The 23,604-nt window shown below is 43.1% G+C and overlaps 1 protein-coding gene across 1 annotated transcript; it reads right to left on the reverse strand.

Moving 5' to 3' along the window:
* Positions 1–8,112: 8,112 nt before the first annotated feature.
* On the reverse strand, positions 8,113–19,776 carry PRDM12 (PR/SET domain 12). Its single transcript, XM_030207227.1, has 5 exons — positions 19,424–19,776; positions 17,760–17,950; positions 15,402–15,557; positions 10,880–10,991; positions 8,113–8,864 (listed from the first exon to the last, which is right to left on the reverse strand). The coding sequence occupies exons 1-5, from the start codon at positions 19,644–19,646 to the stop codon at positions 8,482–8,484; spliced, it is 1,065 nt and encodes a 354-aa protein (XP_030063087.1). The 5' UTR covers positions 19,647–19,776; the 3' UTR covers positions 8,113–8,481.
* Positions 19,777–23,604: the final 3,828 nt, after the last annotated feature.

Raw genomic sequence — 23,604 nt, forward strand, 5'->3', positions numbered from 1 at the left:
AAGAATAATAAAATGCCTTCCTCCCAACAAACTTACAGTATAACTAAGTACATGAGGCAACAAAGTGATTTGTCCAAGATTACAATCAGGGGAGCCCACTGGTATCTGATACCCTAGGGGAACCTTCAACCCCCAACAGGGGCATCTCGGGGACTTTGCTTTCCCCCCCCCCCCCCATGGCTAGCATCTTGTCTTCCCCTATCTACCTGTGGGTTCGAACATCTCATCTCCTTGTCCCTTCCCGTCCCTTCCCCCTGCTTCCATCCTACCCCTTCCTGAGCTGTAGAGCCTTTCAGTTTATTTATTTAAAATATATATAAACTGCACAATCCTATAGTAACTGGTGGTGTACAAATAAATATCCATAGTAAGAATTTAAAAAAATCTTGACCATTAACAACACAAAATAAAAAAAGTTAAAGCGCTACAGCATTCTGCCCTCCCTCAACACACTTTGTGTAGGAGGGGAGGGTGGGACACTAGCACTTGAGTATGGACTTCTGCTGAAAGGTTCTGCACCGGTGCTGAATCTCTTTGGAGCTACAGCACAGGAAGACGTAGGATGACTGCAGTGTGGCAGGGAGAAGATGCTGGACATAGGGCAGGTGTAAGGGAGGGGACATAAGATGATGCTCTCCTATAATACCACTGCCTCCCCCAACTCAACTACTGCTGTCCTAGGTGGACATCTAGTCAAGGACCAGTCTTAATTACTATGAGTGTCAGTGGGTGGAGGGGGTGGGGATTTGAACCCTGGTATCCTTTATTCTTGACCCATTTTTCCAACCATGCTTCTCAACCTTTTCCACGTGGAGGTAAATCATAGCATCAGGTGGGCTGTGAGCTCCTTCCCTTCCCCACCTTGCAAAGTTGACCACGTAATTCAACTACCTTAGGGGTCCTTTTACAAAGGTGCTCCAAAAAGTGGCCTGTGGTAATGTGGGTGCACGGTTCTAAGTAGGGCACAGGTGATGGAGTTGAGAAATCATAATTCCCCATGCTATCTCAGGTGCAAAGCTTGGGAGGAATCTGGATTCTTCCCTAGCACTGAAGCCTTAGATGCAATTAAACCGGCATAAGTTGAAACCATTCCTCGCTCCTAATGACTTCAGAAAAATGAACTTGCAGAACTATTGTTAGTAATATGTAATTTATCTTCAAAATCAAGCATGGTACCAGAAGATTAGAGGGTGGCCAATAAAACACTGTTTTTTTAAAAGGTTCCAGAGGTGATCCAGGAAATTATAGACCAGTGAGCCTGACGTCGGTGCCGGGCAAAACGGTAGAGACTATTATAAAGAACAAAATTATAGAAAATATTCATAAGCATGGATTAATGAGACAAAGCCAACATGGATTTAGTGAAGGGAAATCTTACCTCACCAATCTATTACATTTCTTTGAAGGAGTGAACAAACGTGGATAAAATTGAGCCAGTCAATATTGTGCATCTGGATTTTCAAAAGGCGTCTGACAAAGTACATCATGAAAGACTCCAGAGGAAATTGGAGCATCATGGAATAGGAGGTAGTGTATTATTGTGGATTTAAAAACTGGTTAAAAGATAGAAAACAGAGAGTAGGGTTAAATGGACAGTATTCTCAATGGAGAAGGACAGTTAGTGGGGTTCCCCAGGGGTCTATGCTGAGACTGTTGCTTTTTAACATATTTATAAATGATCTAGAGATGGGAGCAACTAGTGAGGTAATTAAATTTGCTGACAACACAAAGTTATTCAAAGTTGTTAAATCGCGAGAGGATTGTGAAAAATTACAAGAGAACCTTATGAGAGTGGGAGACTGGGCATCCAAATGGCACATGACCATGACATTTAATGTGAGCAAATGCAAAGTGATACATGTGGGGAAAGAGGAACCCGAACTATAGCTTCGTAATGCAAGGTTCCACATTAGGAGTCATAGACCAGGAAAGTGATCTAGGTGTCTTCATTGATGATACGTTGAAACCCTCTGCTCAGTGTGCGGCGGTGGCTAACAAAAGTAAATAGAATGTTAGGTATTATTAGGAAAGGAATGGAAAACAAACATGATGATGTTATAATACCTTTGTATGGCTCCATGGTGCGACCGCACCTCAAATATTGTGTGCAATTCTGGTCACCGCATCTCAAAAAAGATATAGTGGAAGTAGAAAAGGTACAGAGAAGGGTGACAAAAATGATAAAGGGGATGGGACAACTTCCCTATGAGGGAAGGCTAAAGCAGTTAGGGCTCTTCAGCTTGGAGAAGAGATGGCTGAGCGGAGACATGATAGAGGTCTATAAAATAATGAGTGTAATGGTAGACGTGAATCACTTGTTTAGTCTTTCCAAAAATACTAGGACTAGGGGGTACGCAATGAAGCTACAAAATTGTAAATTTAAAATGAATCAGAGAAAATATTTCTTCGCTCAATGTGTAATTAAACTCTGGAATTTGTTGCCAGATAATGTAGTAAAAGCAGCTAGCTTAACGGGGTTTAAAGAAGGTTTGGATAGCTTAAGTGGATTTATTATGTCCACCCAGAACTGTGGCTGGTGCAAGCTATAAATAAAAGAATTAAAAAATGAATAAATATGCATGCTTTATAATTTTGTGAAAAATCATGTAGAGTTTTCTGACTTACCATGACAGATCAGCAAGTTGTAGGACAAAGTTGTGAGTCATGAGGTTGAATTTTTATGACTGAATAATTTTTAAAAAGAAGGCTAATGGAAAGATATGTTTCCATCATGTCCGCTGGAGATCTTGAGATTTGCTATAGGTAAGTGTTATCCCTTTCCCTAAAAATCAAGATTTTCTATTTCTTTTGATGTATGAGATTGTTGTGCAGGGCTTCTGATGCCATGTTTTCTGTCATATGCTTTGAATAGACTTTTTGAGTCAATACATCATGCACTCTCGGCATATTCACATCCAAGTTAAAATTTTGGATTTTTAGGCTGTTTTTTATTCTTAACCCCCCAATTTGATGATTCACAGCTTTGTAATTTCAACCTCTTTTTTTTTTTTTTTTTAAATAAATGTATTATCACTATCTTTTGTGGGTTCTCTGTCTGTCTTGATTATATTGTAAGCTCTACTGAAAAGGGGGCTGTTCCTCTTATATGTAATTCTAAAGCACTACATACACCAGGTAGTATAATAGAAGGGATGAACAGTGGTAGCTGGTAAGAGGGCATGTCCATTTTACCATCTGTTCTTGCATGGGCAGATGTGGAAAAACATTGCGTTCCATACCATGTTGTTATTTGGTACATGAAAACAATCTTCTGTTCCCCTCATTTAGCCACAGATCTTCCAGGAGGTCACCGTGGATTTTAGAAATGATTTTTCAGGTGCACCAGCAGCTTTCGTAAACATGAAATAAATGTGAATACTAGAAAGATCTTGCTTGGTATGTGGTGGCAGTAACTTATGACAGTACTTACCTATACTCAGATGCCAGCAGAGGGACAGCCACTACTCCAGTACAGAAATACAGCTGGGTTGTGTTAGTGTTTTGAACAGAAGCATTGCCATACTGGTACAAACCAAAGGTCCATCAAGCCCAGTATCCTGTTTCCAACAATGGCCAATCCAGGTCACAAGTAACGGGCAAGATCCCAGAACAGTAATAAATGTTAAAAATCGACTGTGCCATATATTGCAATCAGTGACCACTGCTGCAAAAGATTTAACTAGTTTTAAGGCACTTTAGTAAATATGTCCCTTAGATTTATAACAGTAAAAGAAGAAGATAAGATAGGGAAAATATCAACAACATAACATGTGGTACAATTTTGAACAAAACAAGAAGTTCTAACCCAAACCTATGTGGTCTACATGTCCACAGGTTTGCAAATGTGCGTGGATCTGAAAAACAGCCCTATCGGAATTGAAAGTTGGCTAAAGGTTATTGGGGGGGGGGGGGGGTGGGTTAAGAACATAAGAATAACCATACTGGGTCAGACCAAAGGTCTATCTAGCCTAGTATCCTGCTTCCAACAGTGGCCAATCTAGGTCACAAGTACCTGGCAGAAACCCAATTAGTAGTAACATTCCATGCTATCAATTCCGGGGCAAGCAGTGGCTTCCCCCATTTCTATCTCAATATCAGACTATGGACATTTCCTCCAGGAATTTGTTCAAACTTTTTTAAAACCCAGATACGCTAACTGCTGTTACCACATCCTCTGGCAAAGAGTTCCAGAGCTTAACTATTCTTTGAGTGAAAAAATATTTCCTCCTATTTGTTTTAAAAGTATTTCCATATAATTTCATTGAGTGTCCGCTGATCTTGGTACTTTTTGAAAGAGTGAAAAGTTGATTCATTTCTACCTGTTCTACACCACTCAGGATTTTATAGACCCAATCATATCCCCCCTCAGCCCTCACTTTTCCAAGCTGAAGAGACCTAACCTTTTTTGCTTTTCCTCATATGGGAGGAGTTCCATCCCCTTTATCATTTTGGTCACTCTTCTTTGAAACTTTTCTAATTTTGCTATATCTTTTTTTTTTAAGATACGGCAACCAGAACTGAACGCAGTACTCAAGGTGAGGGCGCATCTTGGAGTGATACAGAGGCATTATAATACTCTTGGTCTTATTTTGCAACCCTTTCCTCATAATTCCTATCATTATGTTTGCATTTTTGGCCGCCACCACACACTGGGCAGAACAATTCAGTTCATTGTCTACAATTACATCTAGATCAAGTTCAGAAGGGCTAAAGATCCAGTGGGTCTCCAGCCCCTCTAACCACCCCTAGTATCCCCCCCAAAAAACCCTAGTGGCCCAGTGGGCCGCAAATCAACCCCCACCTGGTGGTCTAGTGGCCCTCTTCCCTGCCTCCCCTACCTTTGTTGGAGGGAGGTACACTCCCTCCTCTTCCAGCAGCGCCTTATATGATGTGAAGCTCCGCCCAGTGCATCCCAGGATACACTGGGCAGGGCAAGGTGCCACCATTTTTAAGACGGCACTGCTGGAAGAGGAGGGAATGTACCTCCCTCCTCCAACAAAGATATGGGTGGGGCGGTGGAAGAAGGCCAATAGACCACCAGGTTGAGGGGGTTTGATTTGCAGCCCACTGGGCCATCAGGGCTTTTTTTGACCTTGGGTCAGGGGGACTGTGTCATTGGCTGGGGTTCCTGAGAGGGAGGGGTTTCTGTGGGGGGGTTGTATTGGGGGGAATGGAGGGCCTGCACACCAATGTTTGGCTCGCTGTGTTCAATTCTGGTCACCGCATCTAAAAAAAGATATAGTGGAATTAGAAAAGGTGCAGAGAAGGGCAATAAAAATGATAAAGGGGATGGGACGACTTCTCTGTGAGGAAAGGCTAAAGTGGCTAGGGCTCTTCAGCTTGGAGAAAAGGCAACTGAGGGGAGATATGATAGAGGTCTATAAAATAATGAGTGGAGTTGAACGGGTAGACGTGAAGCGTCTGATTACGCTTTCCAAAAATACTAGGACTAGGGGGCATGCAATGAAACTACAAAGTAGTAAATTTAAAACAAATTGGAGAAATTTTTCTTCACTCAACATGTAATTAAACTCTGGAATTCATTGCCAGAGAATGTAGTAAAGGTGGTTAGCTTAGCAGAGTTTAAAAAAGGTTTGGACGCTTCCTAAAGGAAAGGTGCATAGACCATTACTAAATTGTACTTGAGGAAAATCCATTCTTTCTGGGATAAGCAGTATAAAATGTTTTGTACTTTTTTGGGATCGTGCCAGGTATTTGTGACCTGGATTGGCCACTGTTGGAAACAGGATGCTGGGTTTGATGGATATTTGGTCTGTCCCAGTATGGCAATACTTATGTACTTATGATTTATTTATTTATTTGTTGCATTTGTATCCCACATTTTCCCACCTATTTGCGGGCTCAGTGTGGCTTACAATAAGACTTGAATAATAGAAATACATTTGTTACAACTAAGTTATGGATTACATTGTACAGAGTTGTGCGAGGCATTCGAATATCGTTGGTAGTATAACAATGGGACAAAACACAGAGACATTAGAAAGAGACAATGGGAAAAAAGGGCATTATTAGGCGCCTAGACATATAGTGTACATAGTTCCGTGGACGAATGTATGGTTGACTGGATAAAGGGATGATGGATCAGATGTGGATGTGTATTGCATTTTGGACAGTGAGTGGTCTCTATGTGTATTGGCTCTTTCCATAAGTTTGTTCGAACAGGTGTGTCTTCAGTAGTTTACGGAAGGAGGCTTGTTCGTTGATCATTCTTAGGTTGCGTGGTAATGTATTCCAAGACTTCGTGCTCTTGTAGGAAAAGGTTGACGCGTGTATCGTCTTGTACTTCAAGCCCCTGCAGGTTGGGTAATGAAGGTTGAGGTGAGTTCGGGATGATCATTGAGGAGGAATATGTTTAGCATGTATTTACATGGTACTTGTTCTAAGAGCCCCGTTTAGCATGCATTTGCATGCTAGTTGTGTTCAGAGCACACGAGCGCATTGTTTCATGCGCTCAGGGGCTCTGATCATGGGGCGGCGGCAGGCACTAGTACAACACTAATAGCCTCTAGTGCCTGCGTTTGCTTGTGATCATTAGCCCATTAGTGCCCCTTTTGCTCCTTCATGATCTAACAGTTCCCCGGATTCCTTCACAGGCTTTCTGCTTCTGATGTACCTTAAAAAGGTGTAACTATAAGTTTTTATCTTCAGGGCACGTTTTCCTTCCTATTCTCTTTTAGCCTCCTTTATCAGTGCTCTGCATCTAGCTTGACACTGCTTATGTTACTTCTTATTTTCTTCATTCAGATCCTTTCTCCATTCTTTGAAGGATGGTCTTTTGGCTCTAACAGCTTCTTTCACTTCACCTTTTAACCTTGCTGGCTGTCATTTTCTCTTTTTTCCACTTTTGTTAATACGTGGAATACATTTGGTCTGGACTTCCACGATGGTATTTTTAAACAATGTCCACACCTGATTTAAAGTCATAACCCTTTCAGCTTCTTTTTAATCATTTTCCTCATTTTGTCATAGTCACCCTTTTGAAAAATTAAATGCTGCTACAGTAGATTTCTTAATGACTTCATTCAAAATACCGCTCAAATTTGATATTATGATCAATGTTTCCCAGCGGATCCAACACCATTACCTCTCATACCATGCCCTGCATTCCATTAAGGACTAGATCTAAAATAGCTCCTCTTCTTATAAATTCTTGGACCAGTTGCTCCAAGAAGCAGTCATTTATTACACCTTTACCTCCCTAGTGATCCCTGATGTAACATTTATCCAGTCAATATTTGGGTAATTAAAATCACCCATTAGTAGTTCAAACAATGGTAAAAAGGGTTTGGGCTAGATTTACCAAAATGTGTTAACATGTAATAACATCTGTTATTTATTGCAAGTCCTATTTTATGTAATGAAACTTATTTACTAATACTGCACATTAAACACTCCCCCCCCCCCTTTTTTACAAAGCCACGTGGCCTAACTTTGAATGGGTTGTTTTGGCTTTACCGTACCGGCAGCTGAAAGCACAGCTTTGTAAAAGGGGGAGGGTAAGGGTGTTAGTGTGCACTGACAGCAGCAATGCACTTTAAGAAACCCAGCTCTTAATTGTTTGCTTTTTCATTTATTTATTAGGATTTATTTACCGCCTTTTTGAAGGAATTCACTCAAGGCGGTGGTTGCATTGGTAAAAAGTTTTATGCTGTCAGATCCCTTCTCCAGCCTTTGCTGGCAATCCTTTCCTAAAACATAAAAAGTGGGTATTTTCACCCGTGAATACTTTTCAGAATTTTATTTAGAATATATGGGAGAGGTACAAATTATTTACAAGTTTTGTACATAGACCCTGAAATAATATAACAAAGTTTTGTAAATAATATTTTACATATATATATATACAAAGTTAAAGTGACTTTTTCTGGAAGTAGAACAGTTTGTGAAAACTCTATATATCTTATAGTTATTAATATCATAACTTTTCCTTATATATACCTTTATTTTTATTTTACAGATTGCATGGGTTAGGTCAGGGACAACGATTTCCAGAGGTGGCCAGTAGAGGGCAGCACCACATTAGCAAACAGCGCTGGCCAAAGTCACTGATATCCCTCGAAGTTGCTTCTTGGCTGTTTTTATAAACTTGCCACATTTTGCACCTTCAAATTTACAGACAATAAAACATTTTACTGCCACCAACCATGACTGATTTATTGAGCCATCAGAACAGGGCTGAGGGAAGACAGTAGCACTCGCCATAGTACAGTGTCTCAGGAAGGTCAGGTGCGCAGTCTTAGCTGGGTACCAGAGCTTCCGCTCTGCACTGCCCTAAAGCCTGTATTGGTGCAATCCCTTGCCCTGGCCCTGGCTCGGAAGGAACTGATCCTGATGTTTCCATTTTTTCTCTCTTTCTTTTTTTTGTTCTGATCAAGATCGTGCTGGATGCTTTACCACCAGACTCACCCATCATTTCAGACTTGGAGCCAGGAGCCAAGCTGTTCTATTGCACATATGGCCTCACAGCACCATGGTAGGGATGTGGTGTGCCAGGGAGGCTGGGTGTGGCACGGGCAGCGTGGGGGAATGCGCCTGCAGGGAGCTAGCCGAGGGCCGGTGCCGGGCGCTCTTCTGATGGGCTCGCAGGCCAGCCAGCTGCGAATAGGCACTCTGGCACACCTGGCATTTATAGGGCCTCTCCCCCGTGTGCAGCCGCACGTGGTTGCGCAGTGTTGACGATTGGCTGAAGCGCCGGTTACAGAAGCGACACACAAAGGGCTTGTCCAGAGTGTGGATGCGCATGTGGGAGCGCAGGTTGCTGCGGGAGTTGAAGCCCCGGTGGCAGATCACGCAGCGCATGCGGCCTGCAGCAGCGCTCGAAACATCAGCCGGATGGAAGTCATCTGTTCATTGAGAGAGACGAAAAAAAAAGAGGAAATCTTGGGTCAGCCTGATGCAGCCTCAGAAGATTCTACTCCCACCCCGAGCACAGTACTTGCATATGTCACCATATGTCACCACACTGACCAATAGAAGTGCTGCTTAGACAATGGCCAGTGACATCACAGAGAGTAGACCCCGCACCCCTACGCACTGGAACCGCTAGAAAGTGGCATCTCAACCCTGGGTGTTTGTGCTATGTGGGTGGGGGCTAGTAGACAGATTTAAATCAGTTACACCACAACTCTTTGTGGAGCTGATGACCACAGGAAAGGGGTGGATATAGGCAGGGGGGACAAAAACTTAGGACCTTTGCGTCAGGATCACAAATCTAGGAAAATAAATAGCAGGGTTATATTTATAAGTATAGGGTGTAATATTAAACCTGGCCTTAGCATTTATAAGGCTGGTCCCTCAAGGGATTTTCTATACCCAGATACTTAATGCCAAGCCATACCTGGATACTGGTACCCAGCTCTTTAGTAACTATCAGGGTATTGCCAATATTCAATGCTTGATCCAGGCAAGTTAAAACAACTGTTGTAATGACCTAACTGCCTTAATAGTTATCTAGGTACCAGTGCTAAAAGATCAGTAGAATCCAGATAACTTCCAGCTGTGGCGCAGAATTGCCTCACCTTTAACTGGATAGTGCTGAGCAGTGAGGTCAGTTTTCAGGTCCCTGCCACTGAGCGGAATTTTTCCTACCCAGTTAATGCCCACTGAATATTAGGCCTCATTTCGGGAGACAGAAAGCATACAGAGGTACAGTAGGACGCCCCTTATCCAAACTCTGCTTATCCGGAAGTCCAGTTATCCAGACTGCTTCCAAGTTCTTTATTTTATAAATTTTATTTTATAAAATTATGCCCAATTACAGTAAAAAAAATTTATATCATCACAGAGTTGGGTATTTTTTTCTCATTTATTATTAAAAATAAAAAAATAACACTCCACATGTAACTCTCAAAGTGTGTGCTCTTAAGGAATACCCAGTTATCCGGATTTTCCATTATCCGGACTGCTCTCTGGTGAGGTTAGTCCCGATAATTGGCGTCCTACTGTATTTGCATTTTCAGTACATGTGCATGGAGCAAAGGGAAGATAGGCAGGTACCCCAAAGGGAGATATTCAGATAGGAACTACGCAGGTAGATTGTTAAGAACAAACAAACAAAAAAAACACCTTCCTAAAATTATGTGGGTAACTTTTCTTTAAGTGATTTGGTTAATATATAGCCCTCGAGTTAGGACATCCCAGGCAGGTGGGTCAAAATTAATCCATGCTATTTGCAACTCTGTGTGTGTGTGGGAAGATGTAGAGCCCATGCTAGAATTTGCTAAGTAGAACTGCAGCTCCAGGTGTATTGCTAATAAAGGGTTCCTTTTACAAAGGCGCTGTAGCATTTTGCCCATACATTCCCTATGGGTGTCTCTAGTGTTTAGCATGTACTAATCATTAACACACGCTAAAAACGCTATCACACCTTTGTAAAAGACCCCCACACTGGGGGAGAGTGGATATGGGGAACCTTTACCGCTGTTGCTGATGCCACCCATGTAATACTTGCAAGAATAACTAGGGTGACCCCCCCCCCAAAAAAGCTACAAGAGTGGTGATGAAGGGGTTTTCATCAGAAACAGGCAAACCTGAGAGACCAGAGTAGTGGTGAATCTCTGAAAATGCAATGCAATCAATGGGCAGGTCCTCCTCCTCCTCCTTCCAGATTACCCTCTCTCACCTCTTGTATCCACCCACATTTAATTCACTGCACTGGACAAAAGGCACCCCTAGGAGATCCTGCACTGCTGCTGCCTGGCCTGTGATGGGGCAGGTGGGGTGCTGGGACTTGCCCTGCTGCTTCTTTATTTCACCTGTTCTCTGAAGCACTTAAGTGTTCTGTTTCTATTACTCTCACTGTGGCTGTAGGAGTGACTGCACTGGAAGAGAAGGGGAAGGAAAGGTGCATAGAAATTACCATGTTTATTTTTCTTCTGCTCTTCCTCCAGACCTGGCACACCAGGAATCCCCAGGAAAGTGTTGTGAGAGTTTCCATACCAAACCAGAAGCTCCTGGTCTGGGGGAATTGTCTGCAGAAGAAGGAAGAACATTTATTTTCTTGCCAGACTCTTTATAGTGAAAGTAAAAATTAGGACCTTGGTAGGAATGGTTTAACAGGTAAAGCCAAACAACAACAGTGTAACATCTGTCCTTGGACAATGCTTGGTGCCCTTTGAAGCACATCCTACAGCCACAAAAAGGTATCAATTTTATTTTGTTGTTATTTTTTTTTTTTCTATTTAGTGATCTTTAAAGTGGAGTGGAGGAGTAGCCTAGTGGTTAGTGCAGTGAACTTTGATCCTGGGGAACTGAGTTTGATTCCCACTGCAGCTCCTTGTGACTCTGGGCAAGTCACTTAACCCTCCATTGCCCCTGGTACAAAATAAGTGCCTGAATATATGTAAACCACTTTGAATGTAGTTGCAAAAAACTCAGAAAGGCAGTTTATCAAGTCCCATTTTCCTTTCCCTATTTGAGATTCTAGATGGAATGTTGCTACTATTGGAGATTCTTCATGGAATGTTGCTACTATTGGAGAGTCTGTTGCTACTGTTTGAGATTCTACATGGAATGTTGCTATTCCATTAGCAACATTCCATGTAGAAGCCTGCCCTTGCAGATCAGCAATGCGGCCGCGCAGGCTTCTGTTTCTGTGAGTCTGACGTCCTGCCTCAGAAAGGCGGTATATCAAGTCCCATTTCCCTTTCCCTAAAGTAGACTAAGATGGCAACTGCAGAACTTTCTCCTAAGACCATGAGGCTGGAGAGGTGCAGTCACGGCCTCCAGCCATTGTTTAATAGTGACATCTACTGACAGGCTTCAAAGCTGAGGAGAGCTGCACCAAGAGGGAGACAGCAAAAATCATAGCTGGATGGCCCATCATTTGCAACTAAACAGCTCCATCCTCCACTCCTCCAAATACAGCCAGAGAGCCAATTAACAGGAAAAGAACTGCTTTGTCAACTTATCAGAGCAATTTAGGACTACCACCTGATCACGTCAAGCTTATCAATAACACTATAATATTTTAGCTAGACAGTTTCACTCACTAAACTTTCCCACAGCCTAGTGGTCTTTAGCCCCAAGAATCACTCATGTGATGTGTCTCCAAAGGGAGCAGGACTAACACTTCTGTGTCAGGACTTGACAGCGTGCACACGTCATAATATCGGTGCTTGTCTTAGCTGAGTGCTCTTTCCAGCATTGCATAGGTAGCCCTCTCGCACCTGCTAAAAAACTTCATTGATGACAAACGAAAACAGGACTTGTGTATTCACAAAACATGACAACTTGGCCGCAGCTTTATTTAAATCCAACAGAACTTAAAACTGAGTATACCCAAGCCAACCAGAAGCTTTGCAGCTTTAACATGCCAATCCCAGTCCGTCGCCACTAGCAAGACTGATCATTCACCAAACAGTAAACCAGAGCTCCCCGCCACGCAGCGAGAGGGCTCAACCTTAAGCGCAGCTGCCTAGCTTATCTCTCACCAGGCTTGGGTACACCCGCCCTAAACTGTGACATTATGTCTGGATGCTTTATCCCAACAATTAGGGAGGAAGGGAGGGATTAATTCTCTCCCTCCTGAACACCATCTTTGCTGGCGTTTGGGCTCTCCCCGGGGATTATAAATCCCCGGCTTCTACTCCTCCTTCCCACAGAGGGGTGCCGGTGCGGTGCGTGGCAGGAAAAATTCCCCTGCCACCCAATGCCCACCCCGCTGCATACCCTGTGCAGGCTCATCGGGGGTACAGTGCCATGTTAATGGTGGCCTTGTTTTTATACCTACAAAAAGTGATACAGATTGAGCAGCCACAGCCCAACCAACTTGATTCCATACAGCATTAGCATCTAGAGAATACGGCAGGGAAGAAGGGGGGGGGGGGGAATGAGAGATGAGCGAAAGTTGGTTTGGGTGTGACCCCAAGCAAAAAGGTGTCCCACTGCCCCTGTGTATATCTATTTAGACTAAGGTCTTTGGGGAAGGGATTTACATGCTTATACAACCTGAATTATTTTTATTATTATTGGTTACATTTGTATCCCACATTTTCCCACCTTTTTGCAGGTTCAATGTAGCTTACATAATACCGTGAAGGCGTTCGCCCACCGGTAGAGAAACAAATACAATAAGGTGTTGTGATCGAATAAGGTTCATGTGTACAGACACATTAAGGAATCATGAAGAGGAACAGAAGAGTTAGTTTATGACCATTACGAGCTTTGGTTTCATTGTGTTGCAGGGTTCGGGCATTTAAGTTGGGTCGGTAGGGTATGCCTTTTTGAACATGTTGGGTTTTAATAGTTTAATAGAATACAAATGTTATTTGTAAAGATGGACTAAAAATCCAAAATGTATTAGGAACCTGAGGAAGTAGGGACCGAACTTAAGTGCACGTGTTATGATGTTCAAGCACAGATATGTAGTCTTACAATTAGTATCATATGAGAAGGTTCTTAGTAGCCAATATATGGCTCATCAATGGTCTTCTGTTATATGAAATACCTTAGGTGCCACAGTAGCTTTCTGCATTAAAAGTCTTCCTGTTGCTTCTAGGCATTAAGTATGACCAAATTTCTTCATATTCCCTCTATACACCCCTGAATACAGACACCAAAATCTCAACTTAATGCAAAACATGCTGGACATCACAGGTCCAATAAATATTATCATAGCCTGCAATGTATGAGCTTTTTAGAATAAATACAATAGGTATTTTCTGCAGACGTGACCTAGCATGATTTGTAATAAAAGCAGCTGTCAAGGTTGCAAGGTATCATCTTGCCTTCCTCTAGCAGCACTTCTTATCTAATATTTTGATTTCAAAGAAGGAATGGTGTGCGACAAATATGTAAATAAAATGAGCCTTCATTGTGGCGACCGGCACCAACATACAAGCTTATAAGGCTGCTGGCCGATGTTCTACAGAGATGGAGTGAGTTTGTGTGCAAGAATTGGGAGGAGCATGGATGCGTGTATGAGCACACATCCAAAAGCCTCCCGCCAACTGGGTTTGATTCCCTGACAGCACTCCCAGCTAGTGGAGATCAGCAGGGTGCAGATACGTGCATTATGCACATGTGCACCCCACTGAGAATAGAATACCCTCATGGCAGATTACTATCATTTTTTCAGAGCACCAAAAGTTGTTGGGTGATGCATGCAACTATCAGTGCATATGACCAACCCACCACAGATGTGCTGCCTTTCATATATTTTCTGCAGTGCTAGGGATTGAGCAAGAGTGTCAGTCACTCTTCTACTTCTGGAATTCTTTGCTGTTGTGTAGCTGGGTTTAAAAGAGGTTTGAGGGAAAGTCCACAAACTGTTATTAAGGTACACTCGGGAAAATCCACTGCAACAGGATATCAAAAGGCAGAAAGATTCCATGCTAAGTACTTGTGACCTGGATTGGCCACTGTTAGAAACAGGATACTGGGCTTGATGGACCTTTGGTCTGATCCACTATAGCAATTCTTATGTCGGTGAAGTGCTTGGCTGTGGCTGAGGATGGCATAATAGAAGAAAGGCTGGGTTGGGGAGAAGAGAATGTGTGCTTGTATTGGTCAAATGTTTGGGATAAAAGGTGTTGTGGTCAGGCTTGGGGGAGGAAAGCCACTATGGTAGGCTCAGTGACAGTGCCATGCAGCAGACCTGGGTTTGATTCCCAGATAAGGTCTTCCACTCCCCTGAGGCCAGGGCTGCTATGGAGATAGCACTAACAGCTGTTGTAAGGAGGGTGTCTCAGTCGGCACTTGATACCTAGTGGCTGTAATTGCAGGGTCCCAGAAAAAAAAAAAACCTAGTGTATGTCCTCCTCCAGATCCTACACCCGGAGGACCATCAAACCAATGACTAGGGTTAGGTAAGCTATGGGTTGTAGTGAATGAAAAGTTATTGATGCTGGATTCCACCACTACTGAGTAACATGGAAACCCAGATAGGCGGAAGGAAAACTACATGAGCCCAACCCCTCCACTATAAAGATGAACCACATCATTTTTTAAATGTCTTTTTAATTTTTGAATGGTGGTGTGCCATTCTCTCTGCAAGTCTCAGAATACCAGGACAATGATCTTAGCTTCACCTGCTATTAACCCCTTAATGCCCTTCTAAGAAAAGGGCATCAGGGACCCTCTTCCCTGTCTCAAGAAGGAGGCTGGAGAATCTGAGTGATTGGTGTGAAAAGGAATCATTTTTTCTCTCCTCTGTTCTTTTTAAATAAACAAGAAGTTCTGATTTCTAGAAGAACTTCAGCTTTAAAGAAAGAGCTTTTAGCTATGTACCTGGCCTGTGCACTTCTATAGCTATGAAGAACAGCACCATGACAGGAGCAGCTATGATTGGCTTTTGCACCTTACCCCATGCACTTCTAACTATGAACAGCAGCGCAGCACCACCGTGACAGCAGCAGCTGTTCCTGTCCTTTGCTCCTCACCTCAATTGCCTTGTAAAATATGCTGTTCCCAATCTGGACCACCTCCAGATTCTGCTCCTGCTCATTCCTGGCACACTTGATGTACGTCATCCAGCTGCGATGGTCCTCCTGGCTGGCATCTATGAAATAACGAACGGTGCTGTCCTCATTGAAGACCTGTGTTTTAGAAGAAAAATGGGGGAGGAGATGGAATATTAACAAAGCAGTATTCATAGTGCAAGTCTATTATCCCACAGAGAGAGTAAAAAGGCGTGCAAAAATTCATTGCTGTGGGTTCTGAGTTTTGCACTGGAAGCAGCTGAGAAGCAGTGCTATGGAGGGAGGAGGTTTGTATTTCATCTCATAGTGTTCACAGGCAAGGCACTGGGCTGGTTTCTCTTGAAGACAAGACATTTTTTGTCATGATCCACATGTCCCCAAAATGTTTAACACAAATAGATGAAACAACTCTTAATTCTTAAATTGCTCCCTGGTTCAGCACCTCTGACCAAAGTTGCTCCCTAATAGCTGCCTCCATCATATTACTGACCTAGCTACATCTTCCTCCCAGTCCTAACATCAGCTTGGTACTATAGGTAGGGCCAGAGATGGACATCCTTGGAGGAAGCTTTGCTTCGGGGATGTTACTCAGTTTTGACAAAGGGGCCTCTTGTAGGGCTGGGATGCCAAGCAATTGCCTTGTTTTTCACCCTTCTGCTTTGTTAATTTGATTGTAAACTTTTATTGTAAATTGCTGCTTGAAAAGTTATTGTTATTTGATTGTAAACTATTTTGCAATGTCAAATGAAAGGTGGTATAGCAAGTGATTAAATGAAATCCCCTAAAACTGGCTCTGCCTATACATTACTAAAGTAAGATTGCCTTGTGCATTTGTCCTGAGCAGCAGGAGTAATTCATACTCTGGGATATTGTTCCACCCAATGCCTTCCTGGATTCTGTATAAGGAATGGAAACCACTAGTTCCATGAAGGGCACCTTAACTGAGGAATTGGAAAATTGAGATGTGGGGACTGGGGAAGGGGAAGATGAAGACCACCACTTCACCTGGAAATATGGACAGAACATTTATGGTGGGGGGGGGGGGGGAAGCTTCAAGGGTAACTCCAGCCCTCTCTCAGAAGCACAGGTGGACTTCTCAATCCAGGATCTTACATGAAAGAGATTGAGACCTAATCCCGGACTATTTCAGAAGAGGGAAGAGTGCTGGTCAGAGGGGCTGCAGTTTGGCCCTTCACTAGCCAAGTAATGGCAAAGAGCCTGGTTCTCAGAACTAGTGTGGGATGGGAATCTCCTAAAAATGTGCAGGGGGGGGGGTTGTGTACTTCTGCTCCCTAGACTATGGAGAAAGCCCAAATTTTCTCATCTAAGATTCCCTCTTTGTGCAAAAATATTTACAATAAAAGCAAAAAAATAACTTTATAACTAGCCTTCAGTTCCGACTTGTAAAAGGTTAAGTAAATTAAATAGATATAAAGATATATTTTGGAAAAAAAGAGGGTTTCAATCGTTCCAGGAAACTTTTCAAAACATGTTTAATTCAGCTGAATTTATCGCCATTGAACTGAATAAGAAAGCTTTTGATGAAACAGGCTAAAAGCGTGACAAGCCTTCCTTTCGGAGCTGGCAAATATTCTCGTTTTCTGCATATGTCAAATATGGTTCCACAAAAATCATAGTAATAGTGTCTGCATTTTGTAAAGTGAAACAGCGTGTTGGACAAGTCCTGAGTCTGGTCTACAGTCCGAGGACAGTGGCTCTGGGGTTTGCTACCCGCCCTCACTTTTGCTGCACTATAAACTGGTCTCATACTTCCCTAACCAGAACCCAGCTCCTCTGACATTTCTCTTTAATATAGACCTATGCACTAAAAAAAATAGTCTTTCAACAGGTTTACTCTTTAGTTGGCCAATTACAAATATTTATGAAGAGTTCTGACTGCCAGCGCCATTATTCCCTCTATGGGAGCAAAGCTCGTCTTTGTTCAGGAAACAGCAGTCCCCTACTAAGCCCTGAATGGCCAAAAGGTGCCCAAACCAGAACCACAGCCCCAGTAACTTCTGTGCCCAAACCTTCAAGCACATTGCTCGCCTCTATCACAGGAGTGAACATATCAAACATTTCCATCAGAAACAATTATAACCCCCTGGGCCTCGAATAAATGCTCCAGTACGTGCTTGGCATGAAGTTCACCAGGAATCCAGAGCATTTCAAACAGCAGCCCCACTTTCTCTGCTCTCAAAACGGTGTATGAGGAGAGGGGGGGAGGGAAGGGACTGAGATTCAGGGGGGGGGGGGGCTGCCATCTCCTCCTAAAGCGTCCTGGCCCTGGAAGTCCCACTGTGGTCTTCAGCTCTTTACCTCCCACATCAGGTTGTTGTTCTTGCACAAATCCACGTGCTCTGGAGAGATGACCCTGCCCGTGAAGGGGCCCATCTCAGTGCCAGCTTTGATCCAGGTCTTGGAGAAGATGCCCAAACCTTCCCCAGGGATAGAGCTCTGGGCTATAATAACCTCGGAGGGCAGCACCAGACTGGACAGTTTCTGCACCTCTGCAAAGAAAGGAAATTTTGGAAACGGAGGGGGAGAGAGAAAAGAATCAATAACTTTTCTTGCAACTCACATCAGGTTGTCAGTGCGGACTGTAGGATCAGACACACTAGAGGGACCCCCACCCCACCAACCCCAAGGCAAGGAAAGAAGCCAAAGGCAGAGAATTGCAAGCAGAAATCGTGTTGGTAAAGAGCATTTCCATTTTATGAGCTCTGTCCAAGAAACAAATTTTATATTTCCCAAAGATTGTCAAGAATAAGAAATTCAGTAGTTTAATTCCTTTTCCTCTCTCCCGTTCTCTCTTTTAAATTTCAACACATTAAAGAAAAAATAAACCCCTCCCCAACACTTTATTTTCTTAGAAATTTTAAGGAAAATGTAGTCATTTCTTGTGTGTGGGACTTTCTGCAAACTCATTTCTCTCTTTTTTTTTTTTTTATTACGGTTTTATACCAGGCGAGAGAGAGACAGTTTAGCAGCTCTACCTGGGAACCAATTTTTTTCTTTTTTTTTTAGACAAAAGGGGTGTGAAAACCGGGGTTAAATGGTGTCCATTTCAGTGCCTTCAGCAATTTGTCCTGCTGTTAAAGTGATACGCATTTATTAAACCCAACTAGAAAGAAATTGCTAGTTCTAAATTCATTAGCCCCCTTACGAATGGTGTAGCAATAAATTTTGCCTGAATGCAGGAAGACTTGTTAAAAGGACTGAGGAATTCCTCTAACTAAATGAGGAGATTAGATGGCTGACATCTGGTGAATGGAAACCGTATTAGTCTTCATGGTAAATTAGGAAGGAACAGAAATCCTAAAGGGGGAGAGAAAGCCGATTCCCATAGATGCCAAGAGAGGGGACGGATATTGTTTGAAGAGTGATGAATGAGGAGTAAGAACTTGAGACATCTTAAAGAAAAGAAACTTTTTTTCTGACCTCTCTTTAAGTTCTTCGTTTAAGGGAGAATTTTCTCAGGTCAAGCACAAGTTAACTCAATGAATTTAAAACCTTTTTGAGTCAACTGCTATTACACGCCTAGTAAGCCTTAAATGCAAGGGGCTCAGGGCTTAAAAGAGTGTGAATGCCTGGCAAAACGTGGGGGGAAGAGGGAAGGGGTGAATGGGAAAGTCACAAGCGATTGTGGGGAGGAGGAGAAGGAACCCCAGGTCCCGGCTAACTTTTTGTTTCTGTAGACCAAAGGCGTCAAAGCCGCCAGTTCCCCCCCCCCCCCCCTTCCCCAACGTGACTGATTACCAAGCGCCAAACCTGTCAATTCAGTGGCCGATTTACCGGGAAACTCACCCCCCCCCCCCCGACACACACATATCCATCCATTCCCGATCGAATATGAGGACTGTACAGTTTCTCCAGTGACCAGCTTATTACAGTGGTTTTATTTTTTAAGTTCATCGCCTCCCCCCCTCCCCCAGCTACCTGCACCTCGATTTATTGGGGGTTAGTTACAAAGAGGTACTTACCCCCAGAAAAAGACTGAGCCAGGACCTCAGCAGTGAAGGCGGTTTTCGGGTTGGTGTGATTGCTTTTCTCCTCAAACAGCTGCTCCCCCAGAACATTTCTCCATCTGCCATAGAGAAAACTGTGCAGGATGTCAGAGGTAATCATTTCACTCAAAGACAGACCCTGCTGCTTCAGACCCGTCCTAAGAACCAGGGCTTCAGCAGGTAACACTGAGCCCATCATAGGAGCTTCTGGGAACTTATACAAACTGGAAGGAGTGGCAAACTGGGTGGAAAGGGAGCACCAGCAACCAGTAACTTGGTCTCTCAAAGTCTAGCAAAAATCTGATTGCTCCACTGTGTGCAGATGGGTGGACTTGTGTGTCTTCCAACGATAAGGTCCGATAGCATTCCTCTTGGCAAAGGCTCGGCCCTCTATATATCAGCCTCACTGACCCTCCTAATTGGTTATTAATGACCCCCCTGACGTTGTAAGATAGACTTCTTCTGCCATAAAGAACCAAACCTTCATTTCCCCTCCCCCGGGGGGGGGGGGGAGAGAGAGAAAACAAGAGACGGAGAGGCAGGCTGATGCAGGAGGGAGAGGGAGGGAGAGAGAGGGGTCCCTCCTTGGACACCTGCTCTAATAAACAGTCCTTAAACCTGCACATCATCCGGTCCAATCGGTGAAAAGAAGAAAAACAAAATCATATTACATCTTAACTTTGGATGTCACGGTCACACATTGTAACACTGATTTCGTATAAGCAAACTGGTTGTTGGAAGGCTAAGCGGACTTACTCTGCACAAGCTATGTGTTTTAAGTTCATACTTTCCTTTTTACGTTTGTGCAGTCATGTGTTGTTTATAATGCGATAACCTAAATGCGCGTGTATGTATATTATATATTCACACACGTATACATAACGTTTTCATTAACAGCCGTGTTAACAAGGAGAAATTAAAACGAATATATTTTTTCAATGACAGGATATAGAATGCTGTAAATCGTAAGTGCGTTTTCATTCCAAAGCGCAATGTCGGCGTGCTATGACTGAATATAGGCAGAGAAGGTATTGTTTTGCACTGTTGAGGGCAGATGTACTAAACATTTTCCCATACGTGTACAATCAAGAGAAAACACTCTTTTAGTATCACCGTTCGAAAGTCATTTACAATCAAACTGGGCAATTATAGACGCCAAAATACATGGCAAAAGAAAAGACGGCGCTAGATTTTCTTCAAACCAGGCTGTAGCTCGTCGTCAGCACTTGGATGAACGAGAAACGATCGGCTCTAATGAACTGGGGACACAGGAAAGATTGAATAGAAAATACCGCAATAAGGAACCCAAGAGCAGCAGCATTTCCAAGTCCCACACTTTGCTGCTACCTCTTGCTGTCTCTGAAGCAACTTAACAGCGTTAATACGGGCTAACTAGCTCGATCTACAGAGACAGAGCGAGTTATTCGCATGAATAGTAACATAACATAGTAACATAGTAGATGACGGCAGAAAGAAAGGAACTGCCACAGATTAGCGACTACAAACATAGCAGCTAACACGGGACAAATCATCCCGAACATCTGTTTCTCTTGTCTAACTGTGAGACTTTAAACATTGCATTTCATACACCACTTTAAATTAATGATTGGAGGTGGAAGAGACAGAGAGAGCACATTTAAAGCCAATAAAATTGCCCTCCTGACTCCCCCCTTTTTTTTCAAACAAACCCTCATTTATGGGGCAAGGGTTATTTCCTTTACTGAATTTTTCGCTTATTGTCGCGGAAAGCAATTTGTTTTGCTCTTCTGATTTGAAGGCGTCTCCTAAAAGAGAAGAGCTTTAAGCATTTTTGCGCGTAGAGAAGGGCCGAAACTGGGTGAGCACATGCGAGTTAGGCGCGGATTCAGTGGCACGGCGACTTCCAGCAGTTTATGTCTCGTTCGATTATTCCAGTCGCCTCGTCTTAAGCAATTGTATAAAGTTCACTACAACAGTCTCTCTCTCTTTTTTTTTAATCACTTTGACGTTTATCAGTAAATGTTGCCCAAAGCAGAATTCTTTCAGGACCGACATTTTCTATTTGTCCCCCCCCCCCCCCTCCTAAATCTTTCTTTTGCAGCGCTAGGAAATGTTCCTGGGTGTTTGACGGAAATAATCTAGGTCCGTTTTTGGTATAAGAAAAGAAGAAGCAGAAACAGAGATCCTAAAATAATAAACTACCTTTCTTCTATTCATCCGATACTGAACGAGTAAATATGATAGGGATCAGCACGACTGATTTTTTTTCTGTTTCCTTGGCAGGTACTAGACCTCTGCCAGCCAGACTAACCCTCTCCTGTGCTGGGGAAAGGGTCCAGAACGGGGCTTTAAATTGTAAAGGAGGGATGTTCTTTTCTGCAGTTCTCTCTCAGGAATTTATTGGGGGGGGGGGGGAGAAGGGAGATAACGTAGTCTTCAGTTACTACCAGAGTCATCATAATTAAGGTAAATTGTAAAACATCTCAACATCCCTTATTCTGAATTTATTCAGAAGTATCACTGAGGTTCAATAAAAATGTAGCTTGGATTCTTACTTTTCACGACTCTATCTACCTATCAGCCCCAATTTAGCCGATAGATAGATAGATATTTATAGAGAGATCGTTTCTGGGTGGCTAAGCAGACAAGCAGCCTTTGGGTTGCTTGCCTCCCCTTGCTGGCTCATCACCTGCACAAGAAAGGTTTTCAAATGCAGCTGGGGAGCTTTTACCAAAGTGAAGGTTTTTTTTTTTTTACCACTAAAAATAACTGGTTAATGTTTGGTTTCTTTTCAGGAAGGTTTCTGGGCCCCATGCCGGTGTGCCCTGACGTGGAAATTAAACTCAGACCCTGGTAGCCAGGGAGCCTGCAGGACTCAGGTACCTTCCTGAGAGCCACTAATGACAGACAGCGCACACGCAGCCTATTCAAGCGGCTCTTTCACATTTCCACAAACTGGGGACATCCTCATCACACAAGGAAAACAAAACTAGCTTTTGTAAATTGGTTGAAGCGAACCCCAGCTGTTTGCCAGAGATCCAGCCTTTCCCGCTCTTCCTGCTCCTTCAGTCTTTGTGTTTGATATATTGTAGATATTTCAACCCCCCCCCCCCCCCCATTATTATTATTATTCAAGGGCGTTACTGTTCGTTTGCTGGGGACTTGGAAGTGAGGAACACTTCTCTCGGGTATTTCCCCAAGGTTCTCTTTAACACTAGCTGAACACTTTCATATCATGGCTCTTAATAGAGCGACCTCCTGGTTCTCGCTACATTGTATTTCTTGCCCTTGACCCAATAGACTCGGAGCCCCCTTTTTTTCTCTCTTTTCCAGGGTTGATGGGCCAGGAGTAAAGAGCCACGTTTTCCTCCTACAGAGAGAACATCTTTATTCCAACCCAAGACTTTCTGGTTTCCCATTCAGAGGCTCCGCAATAATGACAGGTAGAATAAAAGTGAAGCAAATCAATCTTTCATGGTCTTTTTGAGATCAATTTGACATCCATGGACTCGTCTTTTCTTTCACAGCCTACAAGGGGATGGTCAGGAGCTGCACAAGGTTGGGGTCTCATGAGGAGAGACACGGAATGAAAAGAAAGTGCAGAGATGGGGTGATGGAGGAAAACTGAGAGTGAATGACAGTCCAAGAAAAGAGATTACAGCGCAACAGCTGCTTTTTTTGGTGGTGGTGATGGGTGTGTGTGTGTGTGTGTGTTGGGAGGGGGGTAGGAGGACTTTTTCTATGTTTTTTCTCTCTCTCTCCTTCTCTTTCAGGTTCTACTGAATAGGATTTGAACGGCCTAAGAGTGATTTATATTTATTGCAGTTAAACATTTATTGCTGTTCAAAAAAGGACAGGGGAATGGGGGGGGGGAGCCCATTTCTGTACTAAAGAGGTATTAAATGGTGAGATAATGTAGAATAATTCAGTACCAATGGAGATTTGATTGGTATAACATTTAACTCTTTCTGAGGCTACAACTGACCAACACGTTTTAAAAACATAACTCTTCAAAGCACAGATTAAAGCCCCGATTTTCCTTCTCTCTCCTCAACAGTTCTCAAATCTCCTTTTAGCGGTATATATATATTTTTTTTGTGAAACCTACATTATATTGTGTTAACTCTGATCAATTGCTTCTTCATATGTGCAATTATAAAGTCGTTATTGCATGATTA

The sequence above is a fragment of the Microcaecilia unicolor genome, chromosome 6, assembly GCF_901765095.1.
Source record: "Microcaecilia unicolor chromosome 6, aMicUni1.1, whole genome shotgun sequence".
NCBI lineage: Eukaryota > Metazoa > Chordata > Amphibia > Gymnophiona > Siphonopidae > Microcaecilia > Microcaecilia unicolor.

Excerpts from the sequence above, each read along its gene's own strand:
- PRDM12 (XM_030207227.1), bottom strand. The coding sequence starts at position 19,646 with ATGATGGGCTCAGTGTTACCTGCTGAAGCCCTGGTTCTTAGGACGGGT. Across the intron at positions 17,951-19,423 it reads GGCTCAGTCTTTTTCTGGGG|AGGTGCAGAAACTGTCCAGT; the intron begins GTAAGTACCTCT and ends CTTTCTTTGCAG. Across the intron at positions 8,865-10,879 it reads GCAGAAGAAAAATAAACATG|ATGACTTCCATCCGGCTGAT; the intron begins GTAATTTCTATG and ends CTCAATGAACAG.